At 40.4% G+C, this 19043-nt stretch overlaps 1 protein-coding gene across 1 annotated transcript; it reads right to left on the bottom strand.

Moving 5' to 3' along the window:
* Nucleotides 1-9870: 9870 nt before the first annotated feature.
* LOC146382019 (RNA-directed DNA polymerase from mobile element jockey) lies at nucleotides 9871-14543 on the bottom strand. Its single transcript, XM_084938286.1, has one exon. It carries the CDS (start codon nucleotides 12893-12895, stop codon nucleotides 10295-10297), a length of 2601 nt encoding a protein of 866 aa, XP_084794412.1. The 5' UTR covers nucleotides 12896-14543; the 3' UTR covers nucleotides 9871-10294.
* Nucleotides 14544-19043: the final 4500 nt, after the last annotated feature.

Below are 19043 nucleotides of genomic sequence, written 5' to 3'. Positions count from 1 at the left end.
TCAGATTTTATTTTTTATTTTTTTTATTTTTTTTTACATTTCTTAGCTTCTTATCTTTTTTGGGAAAATAGGGGGAAGTAAAATTAAGCTAAATAAAAGTAAGGCAAAGCTTTATACAAATATATATCATCATAAAGTGATTTTTTAATCTCAAATTGGCAATGAGAAAGACATCCGCATGCTTTCATGACCCTTGGGAGATTATGCACACACAGTGTTAGAGTTCAAATGAATTACTTGGACATTAAAGCGAGCTTACCAATTTTTCATCAGTGCAACAAACCTAGAATAAGAGTCGCACTATGTTGTTCATTCATGCCCCAGAGCAGGCTCATATTTTAAACTTATATAAAAATGTCTATATAATGTGGGATCGTGCTGAAGGAGTGCTCAGGGACCGAGAACCTGCTGGGACAAACCAGCCTCTCGGAAAAGAAACCTGCAAATCGAACATCATGGGGTCAGCTGGATACATGGAGACAGCTACATGACAGCAACGATGAAAAGTGTCTTCCTCATCACTGTGTCAGTTGTCAGGTGGGTCAGCAGGTCTTTTCAAAGCACAGCACAGAGCAGGAGGATTGATGGGAGGAACAGCGTGCTCCAGTTATCTGCTGGCGTATTTTATCATACAGGCACACACATTGCATAGCGATGAACTCATCTCTGTTTGAAAATGATGCTCTGGTGGAAGAAAATGTGGTTCATGTGGAATCACTTAAATGTCATTCATGCGTCAGAGGTAATATTTTGTCCTTTGGCTTCCTAGCCTTCTTATTCTACTCTTCTAAAAGCAGTCATGTATCCTTTTCTTAGTATTACAACCTCAACAACTATTTCCAACACTGAAAATATCCATTCCTCATGTCTGCACAGAGCCCGTTAACCATTAGTCAGGACCATGTTATTAAACCAAAATGTCAAATAAGTTCACTGTATCTTTAAAATACAAAATTAAGCAGCAGTTAAACAAAAACGTATATACCTCCATGAACAGATATGAGACATAAACATTGACATATAGAAGTTAGTGGGCAGCACAGTGAGTGTTTTAGCACCTGTGTAGTTTCAGGGTTTCTCAGGGAGCCTTGAGTTGGAATGTTTTTCTTCCAGCAGCAGGAGGAAACCTAATTGCTCGATGCTGAAGGAACAAAAGTTTCATGCAGTCAAACGTGTTCTTAGAGCGCGCCTCAGATACACATTAGAAATCGTAGGAAACCCATGAGTGCTACAGGGGTTTTCTAAGCCTGACATTTGCCAGGCAGCTTTGTGAGTCTGATGAATTTGCCAGCAGCACAGATCATACCGCAGCGGCACCACATTTCCTCTGGCCGGCTCAAAGTTAAATGCCACCTGGGAATTTAAAGTCTGTAATGAAACTGCATCGGCTGATCCTCACAAAATGTCCAGCACTGAATGCAGCAGGCTCCCTCGGGGCTTCCATCACGCAGAGAGGACCTTTGCTCACAACACTCCTTAGTTCATAATCCTAAGTGTAAAAATGTGAAGGTAGAATTTAAGGCAGAACTTCTGCAATTACACCCACCAAACCTGTCTAATAAAACAGTTCATTAACAAGAAGCTTCCACCAAGGCTGCTCACTGTCTGAGCAGTTTTTACTCTTAAGGCAATTGTTTTGTATGTTCTATATATGTATGGTTTTCTTTGATTACACCAACATTATGTGGGAGTAGGTCCTGGATAACAGTTACTGATTTGTAAATACCTGGACAATAATAACTGAGCTTATTTAATAATATTACACTACAGTAAATTTCTAACTAACCAGCCAGCTCATTCTCTTCCCCTTGATAATAACGTACTTAAAGTTAAAATGCATTTTGGGGTCAACTTTAAAGAAAGGCAGATGTGAAATGTAAAATTGAGGTCAGAGGCATAGTTTTAAAGACAAAATTTTATTTTATGACATTTTATGAAATTTTGAGGTTATTTGAAGAAGCCAGAGGTCAAAACCATTCCCTATATATCAGCAGTCCCCAACCCCCGGACCAAAGACGGGTACAGTTTGGAACCAGGCCGTGAGAGTTGAGGCTCAGGTGTGAAATTTTTGTTTTTCAGTGTTTTTATCAGTTTTATCGTTATTTTTTATCATTAACTCGGTTTCCCTGTGTCTTTTCCCGTGTGTTAAGAATAAATCTGGGTTTTTGGTACCGGTACTGCTTTTATTTTGTTGTATTTATCTGCGATACCTTAAACATAAACAGGTCCGTGGCGCAAAAAAGGTTGGGGACCGCAGAGATCAAATGTGATATATTTTAACTTGACAGTTCATACCACAGATAACAGCCTCATAGTCTTTTTCAGCTTTATACTGTAAGAACAAACTATCACTGTAGTGAGTTATCATATGACCAAGGGCCATGGCGAGCACCAGGACATTTCTGTTGGCCTGAAGAATGCTTTGGCCTGCCATGAATAATCAGCTCAAACAGCAAAGATAAAACAGGCTGAAATGAGCTGAGTGTCACTGAGGTGGGATTCTTGTACTTTCCCCATAATCTGTACAGTGATAAAGAGTACATATGCCTCCTGCCAGACAGCTGAATATTTCATGAACCTTAGCTGTGTATCTGAGTTTGTGCAGCAACACTGTTGTAACCTGGTTTGCTGTTTTATAGTAAATGATTGACTTTTAAAGAGGAGGAACTGGGCATCTGTCATCTTGGGCATGACACAATTCTCTTAGATATCGAGTTAAGTGTGAGAGGTCTCCCTTATAATGTCTGTGCTGTCATTCAACTTCACACAAAGAGTCAAATGAAAAATTCATAGAGAATAGAGAATTTTCATAGAGAATATTTAGAAAAGCTGTCAAAGACCAAAAGCAGTTTGCATTTAGTTCAGGTGCTCCAATGTCAGTGTCCTGATATTGTTCATACTGACTCACATTTAATGAATTCAACCATTTCTAATCTTATTTATTTTGTAAGAGCTTACTCACTCTATTTGCAACACTGACCAATACAGAGGCAAGGCTGAGATAGTTTGGACATGTGCAGAGTAAAGTGGACAAAGGGTGTTGAAGATGGAGCTGCCAGGCAGACGGAAAACAGAAAGACCACAGATGAAATTCATGGTGGTGGTAATGTACTATTGGGTACATGCAGGCAGCCAACTGTGGGGCCCGCATACTGGTGCAAAATATAGGGCATGCCCCAAGGGAGCAGACCCATGGGCCCCAATGGGGGATGTTTGCTAGGTAAACACCTCAGAGCAAATGTCAAGCAGAGTGGAGGAGAACTGGTAATTAGGGCTTGTTTTGCAGCCATAGGACCAGAACCAGAATGTTCTAGAGTCAAACATAAGGCCATCTGTCTGTCAGCTAAAGTTTGGCCGAAATTGGTTCGTACAACAGGATAATGATCCCAAGGACACACCTCAGCCCGACTGACATGCTATGGTGGGACCTTCAGAGCTGTGGATAAATGAATGCTTGTAAAGAAGATTGGACAAAGATTTTTCCACAACAAAGTGAGAGAGGGCTCGTAGTGATACAGAAAGTGATTATTTCAGGTTGTTACAGGTGGTTGACTGAAGTGTCCAATGCAGAGATGGCATAACGGAGCTCGAAGTTTTCTTTAGTTCATTACCTTAAAAAGCTGGTCAAAGGATTGGTGGATATATTTTCCTTGGATGTCCTGTGTTTGTTAGATTTTTATAGGAGACATTTAATCAATGTACTTCTTAGCGGTGTGCGATACTACATGTTTTGGTATCGATCCGATGCCAAGTAAATACGGGCCAGTATCCCCGATGCCGATACTTGACAATAAATAAGGTGGATGCATCACTGAATTGCAAAATCTCAATTAATTTTCATGACCTTATGTGTCTTTTGTGATGTTTCCTTTTTTATTATTCAATAGTTAAAACCCAGGACATCATCACGACAAAGTTTATAATTAAATAGAAAATGCTTTATTATCAATTTTTCTTTTTAGAAAAAATCATAAATAAAAAGTGCATACAAACCAATAAACAAATTAAAATTAGTACAGTTGAGAAACTATAATACAAAATTACAATTAAAATTCTCAACAACAAAAACTGGTGAAAACATAAATAATATGTAAACAACTTAACAAGCCCAAAAGCATCTAAGTCACGTCACGTGACAGCGCAACATCTAAACACAAGAGGGGGGAGGAAAGTGTTCTGCGCTGACACGGGAGCGGCGAGTCTGGCGACCTGGCTGTTTCGTCAAGAGCGGAACTTAAAGTAAAGAATCCATCTTACCAGGCTAGTATCGATCTGATACCGATGCTGACTTGGTAACGATACAATCGATATTTGGATCGATCTTCCCACCACTAGTACTTGTATTAATCATTAGTTTTCGATAAATAAAAGTTTTAAAACTACTCCAGGGTTTGCACTCATGCTTGATGCCTGTTTATTGTGAATATTGTGGACAAAGCCTCACACGTGGTTTTGTCATCAAATAACTAAACCTGGGACCATTTAGCCTCTGCCTGACATTCTTATCTCACAGGCAGAAACAATGCCAAGCCATTTTCTTTTGATCTAATTTAACCTCCTAAGACCCAAACTCTTCCACGGCATGCATTTTTGATTTCTCTTTGATATTTGGGCATATTGGGACCTGATGAATGTAAAAACAAAGAATTGCCAGATTTTTTTTTTTTACCTGATTTTTGTTTCTAAGAAAAATGAGAGCCACATATGAGGATATTAGTTTAAAATGTTGATAGAACAGTGGCAGTATAATGTCCTTGTAAATGGATATCAGGCCCTTGCAGAGCAAAATTTAGTATTTTGGTCTAGACAACCCAAAATGTGATGTCCACATATGTGGACGGCAGGTCCTAGGACAGGGGTCAGCAACCTTTAACACCGAAAGAGCCATTTGGACCCGGTTTCCACGCAAAAGAAAACACTGGGAGCCGCAAATACTTTTTGACATCTAAAATGTACCCAATGCACCCAATTTCCTTTGGGGTTAACCTTCAGGATCAATAAAGTGTTATTGAATTGAATTGAAAAATGAAGATAACACTGTATATATTGTTTTTTACCTTTATGTATGTGTTGCTTATGAAATCCATGAAGTGCTACAGAGAAAATTACATTTTATTTATGTTATTAACACATTTTGAACTCTTAAAGAAATATAACAAAAGGAAAGACACCCAGCTGAACTAAAATGATCCATGTAGCAAACAAAAACTGTTGTGCTGCCACCCTTATATCGCCTTTGGGCTTTTGGAGCCTTGACCTGACTTTTAAAAAATAATTGGAAAAAAAGCACTATGCTGCTAAAAGATGAAAAATAGATATTTCTGCCTAAATATGTATTTTACCTGGTTAATGTGTGTGGCGGGGCGTGGTCTGCAGCACCGCAGCAGGGGAGGCGGACGCACCTGAGCGGCACCCGCAATCACGCCTCGCCGCCTTAACGTCTGTGCTATCTGTGCTGTTGTGTTGGTGTGTGTCGGGCTGTGAGCTGAAAAGCTACAGCCGGCTGTATGTGTACAGCAACCGTGTGTGAAAAGTGGTCAATAAAGAGATGCTGAAAAGCATGTTCATGCAAACATCGTCGGGTCTGCTGTGATATGTTTACAATGGAACTTCTGCGCACAGCGTCTGCAAATCGGGGCTGTACGAAGTCACTTTCATCTTTACGCAGGACTGTAAGCTGTCGTCTGTGAGGCGTGAGCGGTGTTTGTTTTTAACATAGTTCACGGTGGAGCTGCTGACATAATGTGGATCCAAGATCCATAATTGGCCTACCTGGGGTTGAAAGTCTCGATAAATGCACGCCGTTTCTGCGGGTACACCGGCTTCCGCGAGTGTGACGCTTATTTTGAGCGATGAAAAAATAATAGAATATAATTTTATTTTTATATTTCAATATCACAATAATCTTCCAATTTAGAACTACAAGTTAAAAAGGAACTAAACACAAATAAAATACACTTCAGCTAAATACTTCTAATTTATTTTCCCAAACCACTTGGAACTGCAGTACAAGGACTAAAGAGCCGCATGCGGCTCCGGAGCCCCTGCCCTAGGAGCTTAATGTGAAATTTGCTCACAATCCAGTTAGATTGGAGTCTAACAGTTTGGTGCTGTAACAGAGTGTAATATATTCATTGAAAGAGAAAAATGTTTGTTGAGAGAAGCTTTTGTTCAGGCTTAACTGGAACTGACAAGGGCAATTTTTATAGATCAAAACATTGGGTTTACATCAGATGTCATAAACTCAACACCGATCAGGCCCCCAGCAACTCTTAAGGTTTGAGCTGTAGAATTACCACCTAGTACCTATAGTACAATAAAAAAAACAACAACATCAACAAGATAATTTTAGGTCAGGATTGTCGTGTGGCCAGCTTTGGCTTTGTACTTCCTTGTACAGTCCCTGAGAATGGTACCATTTTTAAACTTGTTTTTATATACATATGGGATAATGTGCATCCCATGTGGCTATAAACACCTGATTCCCAAGTGAAGCTTAATGTATCTAATTATAGGGAACACTTTCTGATCAGAGTATAGGGTCTAGTTAGTAAATGTCTGGTCAGGTAAGTATCAGAGGGGATTGATCAGTTTCACTTGCTTTAGAGGGGCAACTATGAGACAAACTCCAAAACAGGAATGGTTTTACAGGAGAAGGGAAATGACATTTTTCATCTTTCCTTGATGAAACTAGTTTGCATTCGGCCAGGGTAGGTGTCACTACTGACAGTGTGATACGATACCTGGACCCTACAGAGGTTGCACAGGTAGTCCAACTCCTCCAGAGTGGTAAATCAATACGTGTCAATGCCAGAAGTTTGCTGTGTCTTCCAGCAATAGCTGGACAAGACCATAGAAAGTCCTTAGACCATGAGCAGGGCTGGTATCTGCTGCTGTGTGCAAGAAGGAAAAGCACCTCCAGTAGGACACTAGTGTGAATGTCTCTGACCAAACAATCAGAAACAGATTTCACGAGGGTGGCCTGAGGGGCCCAACGTCCTCTAGTGGGCCCTGTGCTCACTGCCCTTTCTGTTCATATCCATCAAGCTCCAAATCTACTCCCTTCTCCAGACGAATCACTATTATTGCTGTTGCATTGAAAGGATTTGTGAATTTGATTGAATATTCTTTGATGTTGGCAAATAGGCTCCTGCTGTTAAAGTAGGTAATTGATATTTTACTATCTTGTCTGTCTGTGGAACTGTTCACACACGAGGTAACAGCAGGTGTTAATGGCGCTGGTAAAAAAGTTAATGCTCCATACCTATTCTGTCCAGTACATCATGTTCAACAATCCTTTGAGAAGAACGTATAGTCTTTGAACATGGTTGAATGGGTGGACCCAGTCACTGTTCTTTTTGTATATGTTGGGTACATTTCTAGTTGTGCTGTGATGACTAGTTTTCTCACTTGTACATATAATTATGAGTGCTTTTGCGTCTTCTGTTGTCCCTTTCCGTTTAATAAGAATTTTGCAATTAGTCCAAGTAGTTTGGATTTTCCTTTGCTTGAGGAAGCCGTGCTTCCAGGGCAGTGTCACTGACAATGTCGGGGCAGTTTTATTTGCTGATTTCTCTCTCCTATTTTCTGTGGCAGAGGTTTGCATGCCTCAGGGTTCACATTCACTTCAGTTCTCTTCGAGTAAAGGAACACTGTTTCCTGCTACTCCACGAAGTTTATATGCAGCTTGCTGGGCGTCCTTCGTTTCCAGTTGTAGTTAGTATCTTGCCCAAGGATATTTGGCATGCAGGCTGGAGCAGCCAGGGATTGATTTGCTTCCACGAAACCAATTATATTTTGTTGATACAATATAAAGGTTTTTTTTTTCAATACTTTCTCAAGAAAAAGCTACACTTTTAAGAATATTTTAAGCAAAGAAGAGTGAACTGCCTACATGAATGAATCATTGCATTTGAACTTTAATGACTATTTTAATTTTAATTAATTTTGCCCCTGAAAAACCCGCTTTGTATTAGAATAAGTACAAAAAATTGGAAAATAACACTGAAATAAGACTAAAAAAACCTCAAAACTATAAACTAACTGAAACTAAAGCACAATGAAAACAAAAACTCAAAAGGAAATAAAAAATAAAAACTAATTAGAAAGACTAAACTGAGACCCTTTCCAAAGTTTGATATAAAACAAAAAATTAATTTAGTTAAAAACAGATCATTTTACTGAAAGTGACAACACCGAGGGCTAAAAAATACAATTACACAATTTTCACTTTTAAAAAATTAAAATAATGATATTTCAGAGACTGTGATTTGAGGAAGGTCCATATAAGGACAGGGCAGCTCGCAGGCCAGCTAGATCCAGTTAGAAAAGGTGAGGGAGGGTAGTGCAGGAAGGCATTTATATATCTACAGTATGACTGGAAGATGAGTGTATGAGATGTGGTACCTCAAATTCACTGCTAGTAACAAAAGACACACTTTCCAGTCATTTTTGCAGCCCTGAGCTGTACAAGGTAAAACTTTGGTATCTACAGTCTGTGATTCTGTGCTACAGATCACTCCGGTAATATTGCACTGTTAAATAAAGAGTGTTTTACAAGTTACTTTTATATTACTATCATCAGTGGAGAAAAGCATAGAGATTATGTTAAATGTTAATCACTCAGGCAACTAGATATTTCTTTATTAAAATGGAAAAAGTATTTTGCTGTAGGATCTAAATTCTGTTTCAAAAGGAGAGTGCTCTGATGAATTAACTTGAGCTTTTTTGTTCTGACAAAAGTTCATCTGAGGATAACTCCAAAGGACTCTCAGGGAAGAGTACTTTCTAAAGGTAATGAATATCTGAATAGATCTCTAACATATAAAGGAAACAAAGAGGAAACTGTATAGCTTTAGCTGATGGCAATCCCATTCATTTGTGATTGCACTGCATTTTAAAAATGACAATCTGACGGTTGGGCCACCGTGTTGTTCCCTGTTTGCTGAATTGCTAAGCGATGTTCACTTAACACGTGCACTGACACCAAGCTGGACTGGGATCTTTAAGCAATCACACTTTAAAATGGAAAACTGTTGAAGACATTGTCTGGCTTTTTTGTGTGCACTTTCATGCAAGTCTCTATTTCCCTTCCAAGTCTTCTAGGGACTTGATTAAGACAAACATCAGGATCCAGAGAGCTCCTCCAGGAAATCCCAAAAGGATCCCAAAGCCTCTATAATTGGAAAAAAATAGTGGATCATCATGGCCCTGCCATATTGGTCCATTTGATTGACCTTTATTATAATTATGTATTTACTTTATTTTCGTTTTTTAAAGACGGGACAGACATGACTGGGGGATAGGACAGGGAGAAATAATGAAAGAAAGAGAGGGAGAGAAAGAAAAATAGAGGGGAGAAGAGATGGTGAGAAAGGGGGGAAGAAAAGAAAAGAAAAACAAACAAAACACCTGGATCACCTGTATGGAGATAAAAAACCAGAAGAGAAAACAAACAACAAAGAGCAACATAATAAAAACAACACCATCACAATAAACTAGCTAACAATAGATAACAGTAGATACTTTTTTAATTTCACCTGTTGAGAATGAAAAAAGAAAACAAGCAGAAGAAAACGAGAGCAATAGAATAAACAACATCACGATGATCTATGGGAATATAACAGTAAATACTAAATATTAAACATTATTGTGCAGCACGTAAGATCGGTGTGCTTTAAGGTAGGAGCCAAAAAGGGTGTCGTTTGTGTGTGTGAGCACCCGTGTGTACACCTGTGAGCATGAGCGCGCTTGTTTTTAAAAGGTTCCTTCATGTAATGATCTGCTAGAGGGTGTGGGGAGCCACAGCCCCGTCCTCCAGGGCATGAAGCAGGTATGGAGGAGATCAAGGCTCCAGACATTCAATTCAATTCAATTCAATTCAATTTTATTTATATAGCGCCAAATCACAACAAAAGTCGCCTCAAGGCGCTTCATAGATACAGAGAAAAACCCAACAATCATATGACCCCCTATGAGCAAGCACTTTGGCGACAGTGGGAAGGAAAAACTCCCTTTTAACAGGAAGAAACCTCCGGCAGAACCAGGCTCAGGGAGGGGCGGCCATCTGCTGCGACCGGTTGGGGTGAGAGAAGGAAGACAGGATAAAAGACATGCTGTGGAAGAGAGACAGAGGTTAATAACAGATATGATTCAATGCAGAGAGGTCTATTAATACATAGTGAGTGAGAAAGGTGACTGGAAAGGAAAAACTCAATGCATCTTGGGAATCCCCCGGCAGCCTACGTCTATTGCAGCATAACTAAGGGAGGATTCAGGGTCACCTGGTCCAGCCCTAACTATATGCTTTAGCAAAAAGGAAAGTTTTAAGCCTAATCTTAAAAGTAGAGATAGTTTCTGTCTCCCGAATCCAAACTGGAAGCTGGTTCCACAGAAGAGGGGCCTGAAAACTGAAGGCTCTGCCTCCCATTCTACTTTTAAATACTCTAGGAACAACAAGTAGGCCTGCAGAGCGAGAGCGAAGTGCTCTAATAGGGTGATATGGTACTACAAGGTCATTAAGATAAGATGGGGCCTGATTATTTAAGACCTTGTATGTGAGGAGCAGGATTTTGAATTCAATTCTGGATTTAACAGGAAGCCAATGAAGGGAAGCCAAAACAGGAGAAATATGCTCTCTCCTTCTAGTCCCTGTCAGTACTCTTGCTGCAGCATTTTGGATTAGCTGAAGGCTTTTCAGTGAGTTTTTTGGACATCCTGATAATAATGAATTACAGTAGTCCAGCCTGGAAGTAATAAATGCATGAACTAGTTTTTCAGCGTCACTCTGAGACAGGATATTTCTAATTTTAGAGATGTTGCGCAAATGGAAGAAAGCAGTCTTACATATTTGTTTAATATGTGCGTTGAAGGACATGTCCTGGTCAAAAATGACTCCAAGGTTCCTCACAGCGTTACTGGAGGCCAAGGTAATGCCATCCAGAGTATGAATCTGGTTAGATACCATATTTCTAAGATTTTCAGGGCCGAGTACAATAACCTCAGTTTTATCTGAATTAAGAAGCAGAAAGTTAGCGGCCATCCAGGTCTTTATGTCTTTAAGACATTCCTGCAGTTTAACTAATTGGTGTGTGTTATCTGGCTTCATAGACAGATAGAGCTGGGTGTCATCGGCATAGCAGTGAAAATGTATGCTATGTCTTCTAATGATGCTGCCTAAGGGAAGCATGTATAATGTAAACAGAATTTGTCCTAGCACTGAACCCTGTGGAACTCCATAATTAACCTCAGTGGGTGAAGAGGACTCTCCATTTACATGCACAAATTGGAGTCTATTAGATAGATATGATACAAACCACTGCAGTGCAGTACCTGTAATACCTACAGCATGTTCTAATCGCTCTAATAGGATATTATGGTCGACAGTATCGAACGCTGCACTGAGGTCTAGCAGGACAAGCACAGAGATGAGTCCACTGTCAGAGGCCATAAGAAGATCATTTGTAACCTTCACTAAAGCTGTTTCTGTGCTGTGATGAGCTCTGAAACCTGACTGAAACTCTTCAAATAAACCATTCCTCTGCAGATGATCTGTTAGCTGTTTGACAACTACTCTTTCAAGGATTTTTGATATGAAAGGAAGGTTGGAGATTGGCCTATAATTAGCTAAGACTGCTGGGTCTAGAGATGGCTTTTTGAGTAAAGGTTTAACCACAGCCAGCTTGAAGGCCTGTGGTACATAGCCGACCATTAGAGATAGGTTGATCATATTTAAGATCGAAGAATTAATCAATGGCAGGACTTCTTTGAGCAGTTTTGTAGGAATGGGGTCTAAAAGACACGTTGATGGTTTGGAGGAAGTAATTATTGAAGTTAACTCAGAAAGATCAATTGGAGAAAAAGAGTCTAACTTAACATCAATGGTACTAAGAGTAGCTGTAGATAATATTACATCTGTGGGATGATTACTGGTAATTTTTTCTCTAATGATAAAAATTTTATTTGTAAAGAAGTTCATGAAGTCATTACTAGTTAACGTTAAAGGGATGGTTGGCTCAACAGAGCTCTGACTCTTTGTCAGCCTGGCTACAGTGCTGAAGAGAAACCTGGGGTTGTTCTTATTTTCTTCAATCAGTGATGAATAGTAAGATGTTCTGGCTTTGCGGAGGGCTTTCTTATAAAGCAGCAAACTATTTCTCCAGGCTAAATGATGATCCTCTAAATTTGTGACAGGCCATTTCCTCTCCAGATTACGAGTCATCTGCTTTAGGGTACGTGTTTGAGAATTATACCACGGAGTCAGGTACTTCTGATTAGAGACCTTAGTTTTCACTGGAGCTACAGTATCCAGAGTCGTACGTAGTGAGGAGGTGAAATTATTAACAAGATAATCAACCTCTGTTGGGGTAGCGTTCAGATAGCTGCTCTGCTCTGTGTTGGTACAGGGCATTGAAGATGATAACAGTGGGTGGATTATATTCTTAAACTTAGTTACAGCGCTTTCAGAAAGACATCTACTTTGATAAAGTCTCCTCTCCACCGCTGTGTAATCAATTATTGTAAATGTAAATGTTATCAGGAAATGATCAGACAGGAGAGGGTTTTCAGGAAACACTGTTAAATGTTCAGTTTCTATGCCATATGTTAAAACAAGATCTAGAGTGTGATTAAAGTGGTGGGTGGGTTCTTTTACATTTTGAGAGAAGCCAATTGAGTCTAATAACAGACTAAATGCCATGTTGAGGCTGTCATTTTTAGCATCTACATGGATGTTAAAATCACCCACAATAATTATTTTATTTGAGCTCAGAACTAGATTAGATATAAAGTCTGAGAAATCAGACAGAAACTCTGTGTAAGGCCCAGGTGGACGATAGATGATAACAAGTAAGACTGGTTTCTGAGTTTCACAGCTGGGGTGGACAATGTTAAGCATCAGGCTTTCAAATGAATTAAAAGTCTGTCTTGGTCTTTCATTAATTAATAGGCTGGTGTGAAAAATTGCTGCCACACCGCCCCCTCGGCCTGTGCTTCGAGGTTTCTGGTAGTTAGAATGACTCGGGGGTGTTGATTCATTTAAACTAACATAATCATCCTGCTGCAACCAGGTTTCTGTAAGGCAGAGTAAATCAATTTGTTGATCAATTATTAAGTCATGTACTAACAGAGACTTGGAGGAGAGAGACCTAATATTTAATAATCCACATTTCACTGTTTTACTCTTTGGTTCAGATGTGGATACTGTATTGTTCTTTCTTTTTGATTGTTTATGTTTAAGTTGTTTGTTGCTGGTTTTTAGTTTGTTTTTTGTCTTTTTGGAAGCTGACACAGTCTCTATGGAGATGGGTTTTTGGGGGGGTAGCAGGAGGAGAGAAGCTGCAGAGAGGCGTGTAAGACTGCAACTCTGCTTCCTGGTCCCAACTCTGGATAGTCATATTTTGGGGGGTTTAATAAATTTGTCCATATTTCTAGAAATGAGAGCTGCTCCATCCAAAGTGGGATGGATGCCGTCTCTCCTAACAAGACCAGGTTTCCTCCAGAAGGTTTGCCAATTATCTATGAAGCCCACATCGTTTCTGGGACACCACTCAGACAGCCAGCAATTTAAGGAGAACATGCGGCTAAACATGTCACTCCTGGTCTGATTGGGGAGGGGACCAGAGAAAACTACAGAGTCCGACATTGTTTTAGCAAAGTTGCACATCGATTCAATATTGATTTTAGTGACCTCCGATTGGCGTAACCGGGTGTCATTACTGCCGACGTGAATTATGATTTTACTGAATTTACGTTTACCCTTAGCCAGCAGTTTTAAATTTCCTTCAATGTCGCCTGCTCTGGCCCCTGGAAGACAATTGACTATGGTTGCCGGTGTCTCTAGCTTCACATGTCTGAGAACAGAATCACCAATTACCAGAGTTTGACCCCCGGCGGGTGTGTCACCGAGTGGGGAAAAACGGTTAGACACATGAACGGGTTGGTGGTGTACCTGGGGCTTCTGTTTAGGACTATGCTTCCTCCTCACCGTGACCCAGCCGCCCTCTTTCCCCAGCTGCTTGGGGTCTGCCGGGGAACAGCTAGCGGGGCCTACGCTATCTTCGGCTGCACCAGCTACAGGGGCCTGGCTAGCTACGGGTGAATGAAGGGTGCGAAGCTGAGTCTCCAATTCAGTAATCCTGGCCTCCAGAGCTGCAAACATGCTACATTTGTTACAGATATCATTACTGCTAAAGGAGGCCGAGGAGTAACTAAACATCTGACACAATAAGCAAGAAAGTGCAGGAGGGACAGGTGAAGTAGCCATGGTGCTAACGAGTCGGCTACGAGCTAAGCTAAGCTAGCGAAACAGTACAGAGACAGTGAGTGAATACTTTGGCTATAAATTAGGTAGTGAGTACACAGAAAGTGTGCTTCGGATGAAGCACGTGAAGATTATACTATGAAAGAAGAATGTATTTAAAAGTTGTTAATTAAATTGCTAAGCAAATAAGCTACTCAGAAACACCACTGTGTTTGAGCAGGAACAGGAAGTGATACTCTACCGCAGAGCGAGCGAACACCAAGACATCCAGAGGCCCTCAGAGCACAAGAGACCAAGGAAGACCAACAGAGGGGCAGCTGCGCCACTGTCCCACAAAGAGCTGAGGAGAGCCCCAGATGAGGGGTCACTCAGCAGCCGCGAAGCAGAAGCCAGGGGGGGTTGCAGTGACGTGCCCGTGAGCTCCGCCGGCAGCCAGCTGTGCCAGAGTGACCGAGCCTCAGGCTGTAGACTTCTAAAAGGAATAATAACGTCCCCTGCTGTGCTTTTATTTACACCCCCATGGGTTAGGCTTTCGAAACACAGGGCCAGAAACAGTAACAATAAGTGGCATGGCAGCTTTCAAGTGAACTGTGTGGCAGCAGGTTTAACAGCAAGAGAGTAACTGAGGGCTTAAGTATGCCTATTAAAAGGGCGATTCGATTACACTGATGACCCAAAGCGTGATGACCGTGGCTAATGCACAGCTGGTCCGCTAAGTGCCACCAAAACAGTCTTGAACAGCTGGGATATTGACTAATCAAGACCCCCGAAGGTGCCCTGTGATATGTGTCTCTAGCAGCACATTTGAAACCCTCTGAAATAATCCCAGATATCATCTCGTCTTTAAAATGTTGTTGGAGCTAGAAAATGTTTTTTTTTCTCTGTTAAATTAGATAAATTGTCTGGCAAACCAAGTTATCCATGCAAAACAGACAGTATATAAAGTTAAAGGTTTAAGATGGCGTTACTCATGTCTATCCATCAGTTCTCATCCACCATCTTTGTTGGTGATTTTTATATTTAATGGTATCAGTTTCAGTGGAAACGGAATAGCCTCTGACTTTTAAATTCAGAGGCTACTCTGTTCAAAACGCCTCATATGAACTGTTAAGCATGGTGGTGGAGGGGTGATGATCTGGGCTGTGTGCCAGCAGGCGAGCTGCTGGTCTGTAAAATAACTCATAGCATCACATCTCCAAAAGTTGATTCTGTTCATCTGGATGTAGCGTTTTCAGTGGGAGAAATGTTTCATCACTCATCCAAGTGACTTCTTCAGTGTCAGCTGACTGCAGGTTTCCCCAATCTTATAAACAGTACATTTGCATGAAGACTGAAAGCAGCCCACTGAAGGAACAATGGGCTGGGAGGTATGCAAATGTATGCTAGTGACAAAACGTTTCTCCCACTGAAAAATTGGGCATCACTGCATCAAGACGTCACAGCCTCACATTTCTTTTGTCTACTTTGACATGTAACATAAACTAAATTAGCTAGCAGAACATTTTGATATGTTCATCTCTGCTGCTCTGTTTTGTCGGGCACCAGTAATGGAGTGATTTTGGAGAAAGCCCTTTTTTGTAGTTAACTGATAAAAGCTGTGGATGTTAAGATGTATTTTTTATATCTGCAGTGTAGTATAACGGTTTCATCATACTGAAAACTGCATGTTTTCTTCATATAAAAGAGAGTTAAATGTGAGGCCATCTGTATGACAGCTAAAGCTTGGCCAAATTAATTCATTGAACAGGACAGTCCTGTATACCCTACGCCGTTGGTTCTTGTCTTGTCAAAGTTGCTCATAAACAAATATCTCCCAAAACCAGCGCATCAGCTGTTGGACCCAACCAGTCACTTACCACTTACTGATGCTGGCAGATTGTTATTACAAACAACAATAAATCCCTACACAGTAAAAAATGTTTAAACAGTTTATGTAAAAACTTACAATTGTACTAGAATTATGCCAAAAATAGGCTAAGTTTGGACTTACTCAATAAGCTCTTTAAAGTTCAGCAGTTCTCAGAGTATGATCTTGAAAGCCAAAGAGGGACATAAGTTAAAAGCCTCTGACAGACTTGGACTTGGACAACTAATGCTTGTTTTCTCTCAAAAGGAACTGAGGGACATGACTTATTTGAACAAAGAAGAAATCCTATGTTCTCACATTCCCTGTCCTTTCAGTTCTGTTCCGTGGAAATCAGTAATTGGAAGAGTTATGTACATGGGTCTGCTTCCCTGCTGTGCAGATAACGTGGGTGTGTGACAACCTTGGCAAAGTTGGCCACCCTGCCTGTGGCTCAACTGTCAAATTGAACCATTAATAGCTTTCTTTGATGGACCGTTGGTGGCAGAGTAGAAAAATGGGGGCTCAAAATGTCTGAAGGTGGAGATATGGAAGGAGCATGTACTACTGTACCAAATGCAATTAACCCAGCTTCTAGTTAGAAGAAAGTGAAAAAGTTATTAAGTAGACGGAGATAAGAAGAGCAGAGAATCTGTGATTGGTGTAAAACTTTGTTCATTGTTACAATAGTGCTGGAGCTCAGGTAAAAGCAGCAATGAACCTATAAGATAGATGGAAGTTATCATTGCTCAGAATTAGCCGATAACATAGAAATCTTTCTCCTCTTTACTGGTTTTCACAACTCTTAAAGTCAACCTGCTGCAGAGCTGCAAACCCCGAGCTGCTACCTCATGGTCAGTTTAATGTCCAAAGTCTAAGAGGAGGCCCCGTCAGAAAATATTCCTCCTCCTCAGGGATTTATCCAGCTTAGGGTCTCCTATCACTAATCAGTTAGTGAACTTCAGGGGAAATGTTCTTTAGCCTGGAGAAAAGTTACTGGCAACAGCAGCCGACCGCGCTCCCAATTTACATTCCTCAGCCACCAGCCTCAAAATACAGAAGGCATTAGTGTATGCAGTCTTGATCCTTTACTCACCACAGGCCTATAATGCTTTTAACTCCTGCCAGTCTTCAGAACATCCAGTTATCTGTGGCTTTATGGTGCGTGGCTCAGCTTTACGCTCCTCTCTGAAATAAACCGAAGCCCCATTTGGAAGGTTTTCTTGGTCACCGTGATTTTGTTACAGCTAAATGCCCCATTTTTTATGATCACATCTGGACAGCAATTTTGCTTAAAATAGCCTTCTTAATTTGTGCATGTGTGCGTATTTCTGTCTTTCAACCAACCCACCTTCTTTCGAGTCACTGCTTTTTCAGAAAGAATTTGAAGCACACACAGGAAGCGTTTCAGGTCGAGAGTCATTTATTCGGCTTCACGGCAACAACAACAGTAACAACGATAACAGTGACTTCACAGTCCAGACGACTCCAGCTCAGACCTGCCTCCTCCTGTCCCAGCGGGCTACTAAACAGGGAGGGCATGATTAGGAGATTAGTCCCGGCTGCTCTGCCAGGCTCCCTGGCACTGTCCCCTGAACCCACTGCACCACCCCTACTCTGCAGCAGAGCGCAGACCACACCTCCGCCACAGTAATGTAATATTTCATAATATTGTATTGTTCATTTACACTGTAAGCATAAGGATCTAGAGCATGGATGTCAAACTCATGTCACATATGGTCAGATGAGTGAAACTCCACCTTTTTGTCAGTGTAAAGAAGGGGTAAGCAACCTTTTTGATGATGAGTGCCATCTAAAAGTTCCTCAGAAGTCAGTGTGCCATATAATTGCATTAGCAATAAATATAATAACGCTCTATATCAACAGTTACACACTATATAGAACAACTTTATAGAATTATATTTGTTCGCAGATGTTGGCAGCTATCAACAAATAGTTATCAGCTATTTTGAAACCAAAAAAAAGACACTTTTTATCCATAACATGAACTCCATAACAGCAAATGAACTGTACAACAGAAAATGCATGTCTTGTTGGTATATGTATAATTTCTATACATTTTACATCAGATAAAAACTTTGTTGTAAGATTCAGATAATTATTTATTAAAAGTGAGACATTTTAAATGAGAATAAGAAAGAAAAGTATATCTTTGTGCCCCCATTTCCCTGTTAATGCCCTACCTGGGCCCCTGGCAAAACTTTGATAGACCCGCCCCTGCACAGTTACCAGCTGTCAGCTACTTAGAAAAGGATCCTGGTGTTATTTGTCTCTCAGAAACAGTTCATAACTTCCCTTCAACTCATTAATGTCACCTAAAAGGTAAACCTGTTTCTCCATCACCTGTTCAGCTCTGATGATTCAGTAAGGACATCTCCTGGTTTCATCTTCATGTTTCCCTCTCACCACATATCCAAATCAATCAATCAATCAAGCAATCTTTATTTATAAAGCACTTTTCATACAGCAATGTAGCGCAAAGTGCTTTATATGATTAAAAGCAGCCCACCCCACCCCACCCTCCAACTCACTCCCCACACTCTCATTAACATAAACGATCATGGATACATACAGAAGCCCCCCAGCCAGGCTGAGAAGTCCCACAGAGCCCAAGCAGCCACGGTCGATCACAGCCCCAGTGCAGAGAGCCCCCTCCGAGGAAACACTGGAGATATGACCTAATAAGAATATATACAGGATAAAAAGATAAAATAAATAAGAATGGGATACAGTATAAATATAAATAGAGTAAGAAGATAAAAAATGAATAAGAATAAAATCAATAAATATTAGGTAAAACCTAAATTAATAATATAAATAGAATAACAGGATAGAATAAATAAGCATAAAATAAATAAACGTTAGGTGAAAGCTAAATTATATAAGGTGGGTCTTGAGCCTGTTGTTAAAAACATGTAC

The sequence above is a fragment of the Perissodus microlepis genome, chromosome 8 (genome assembly GCF_051167445.1).
Source record: "Perissodus microlepis isolate ML-2025 ecotype Zambia chromosome 8, ASM5116744v1, whole genome shotgun sequence".
Taxonomy (NCBI): Eukaryota; Metazoa; Chordata; class Actinopteri; order Cichliformes; family Cichlidae; genus Perissodus; species Perissodus microlepis.
This window is presented reverse-complemented; position numbering and strand designations above follow the sequence as displayed.

What these genes read in the sequence shown, in the direction of transcription:
- LOC146382019 (XM_084938286.1), bottom strand. Translation starts at nt 12,895, where the DNA reads ATGCTTAACATTGTCCACCCCAGCTGTGAAACTCAGAAACCAGTCTTA.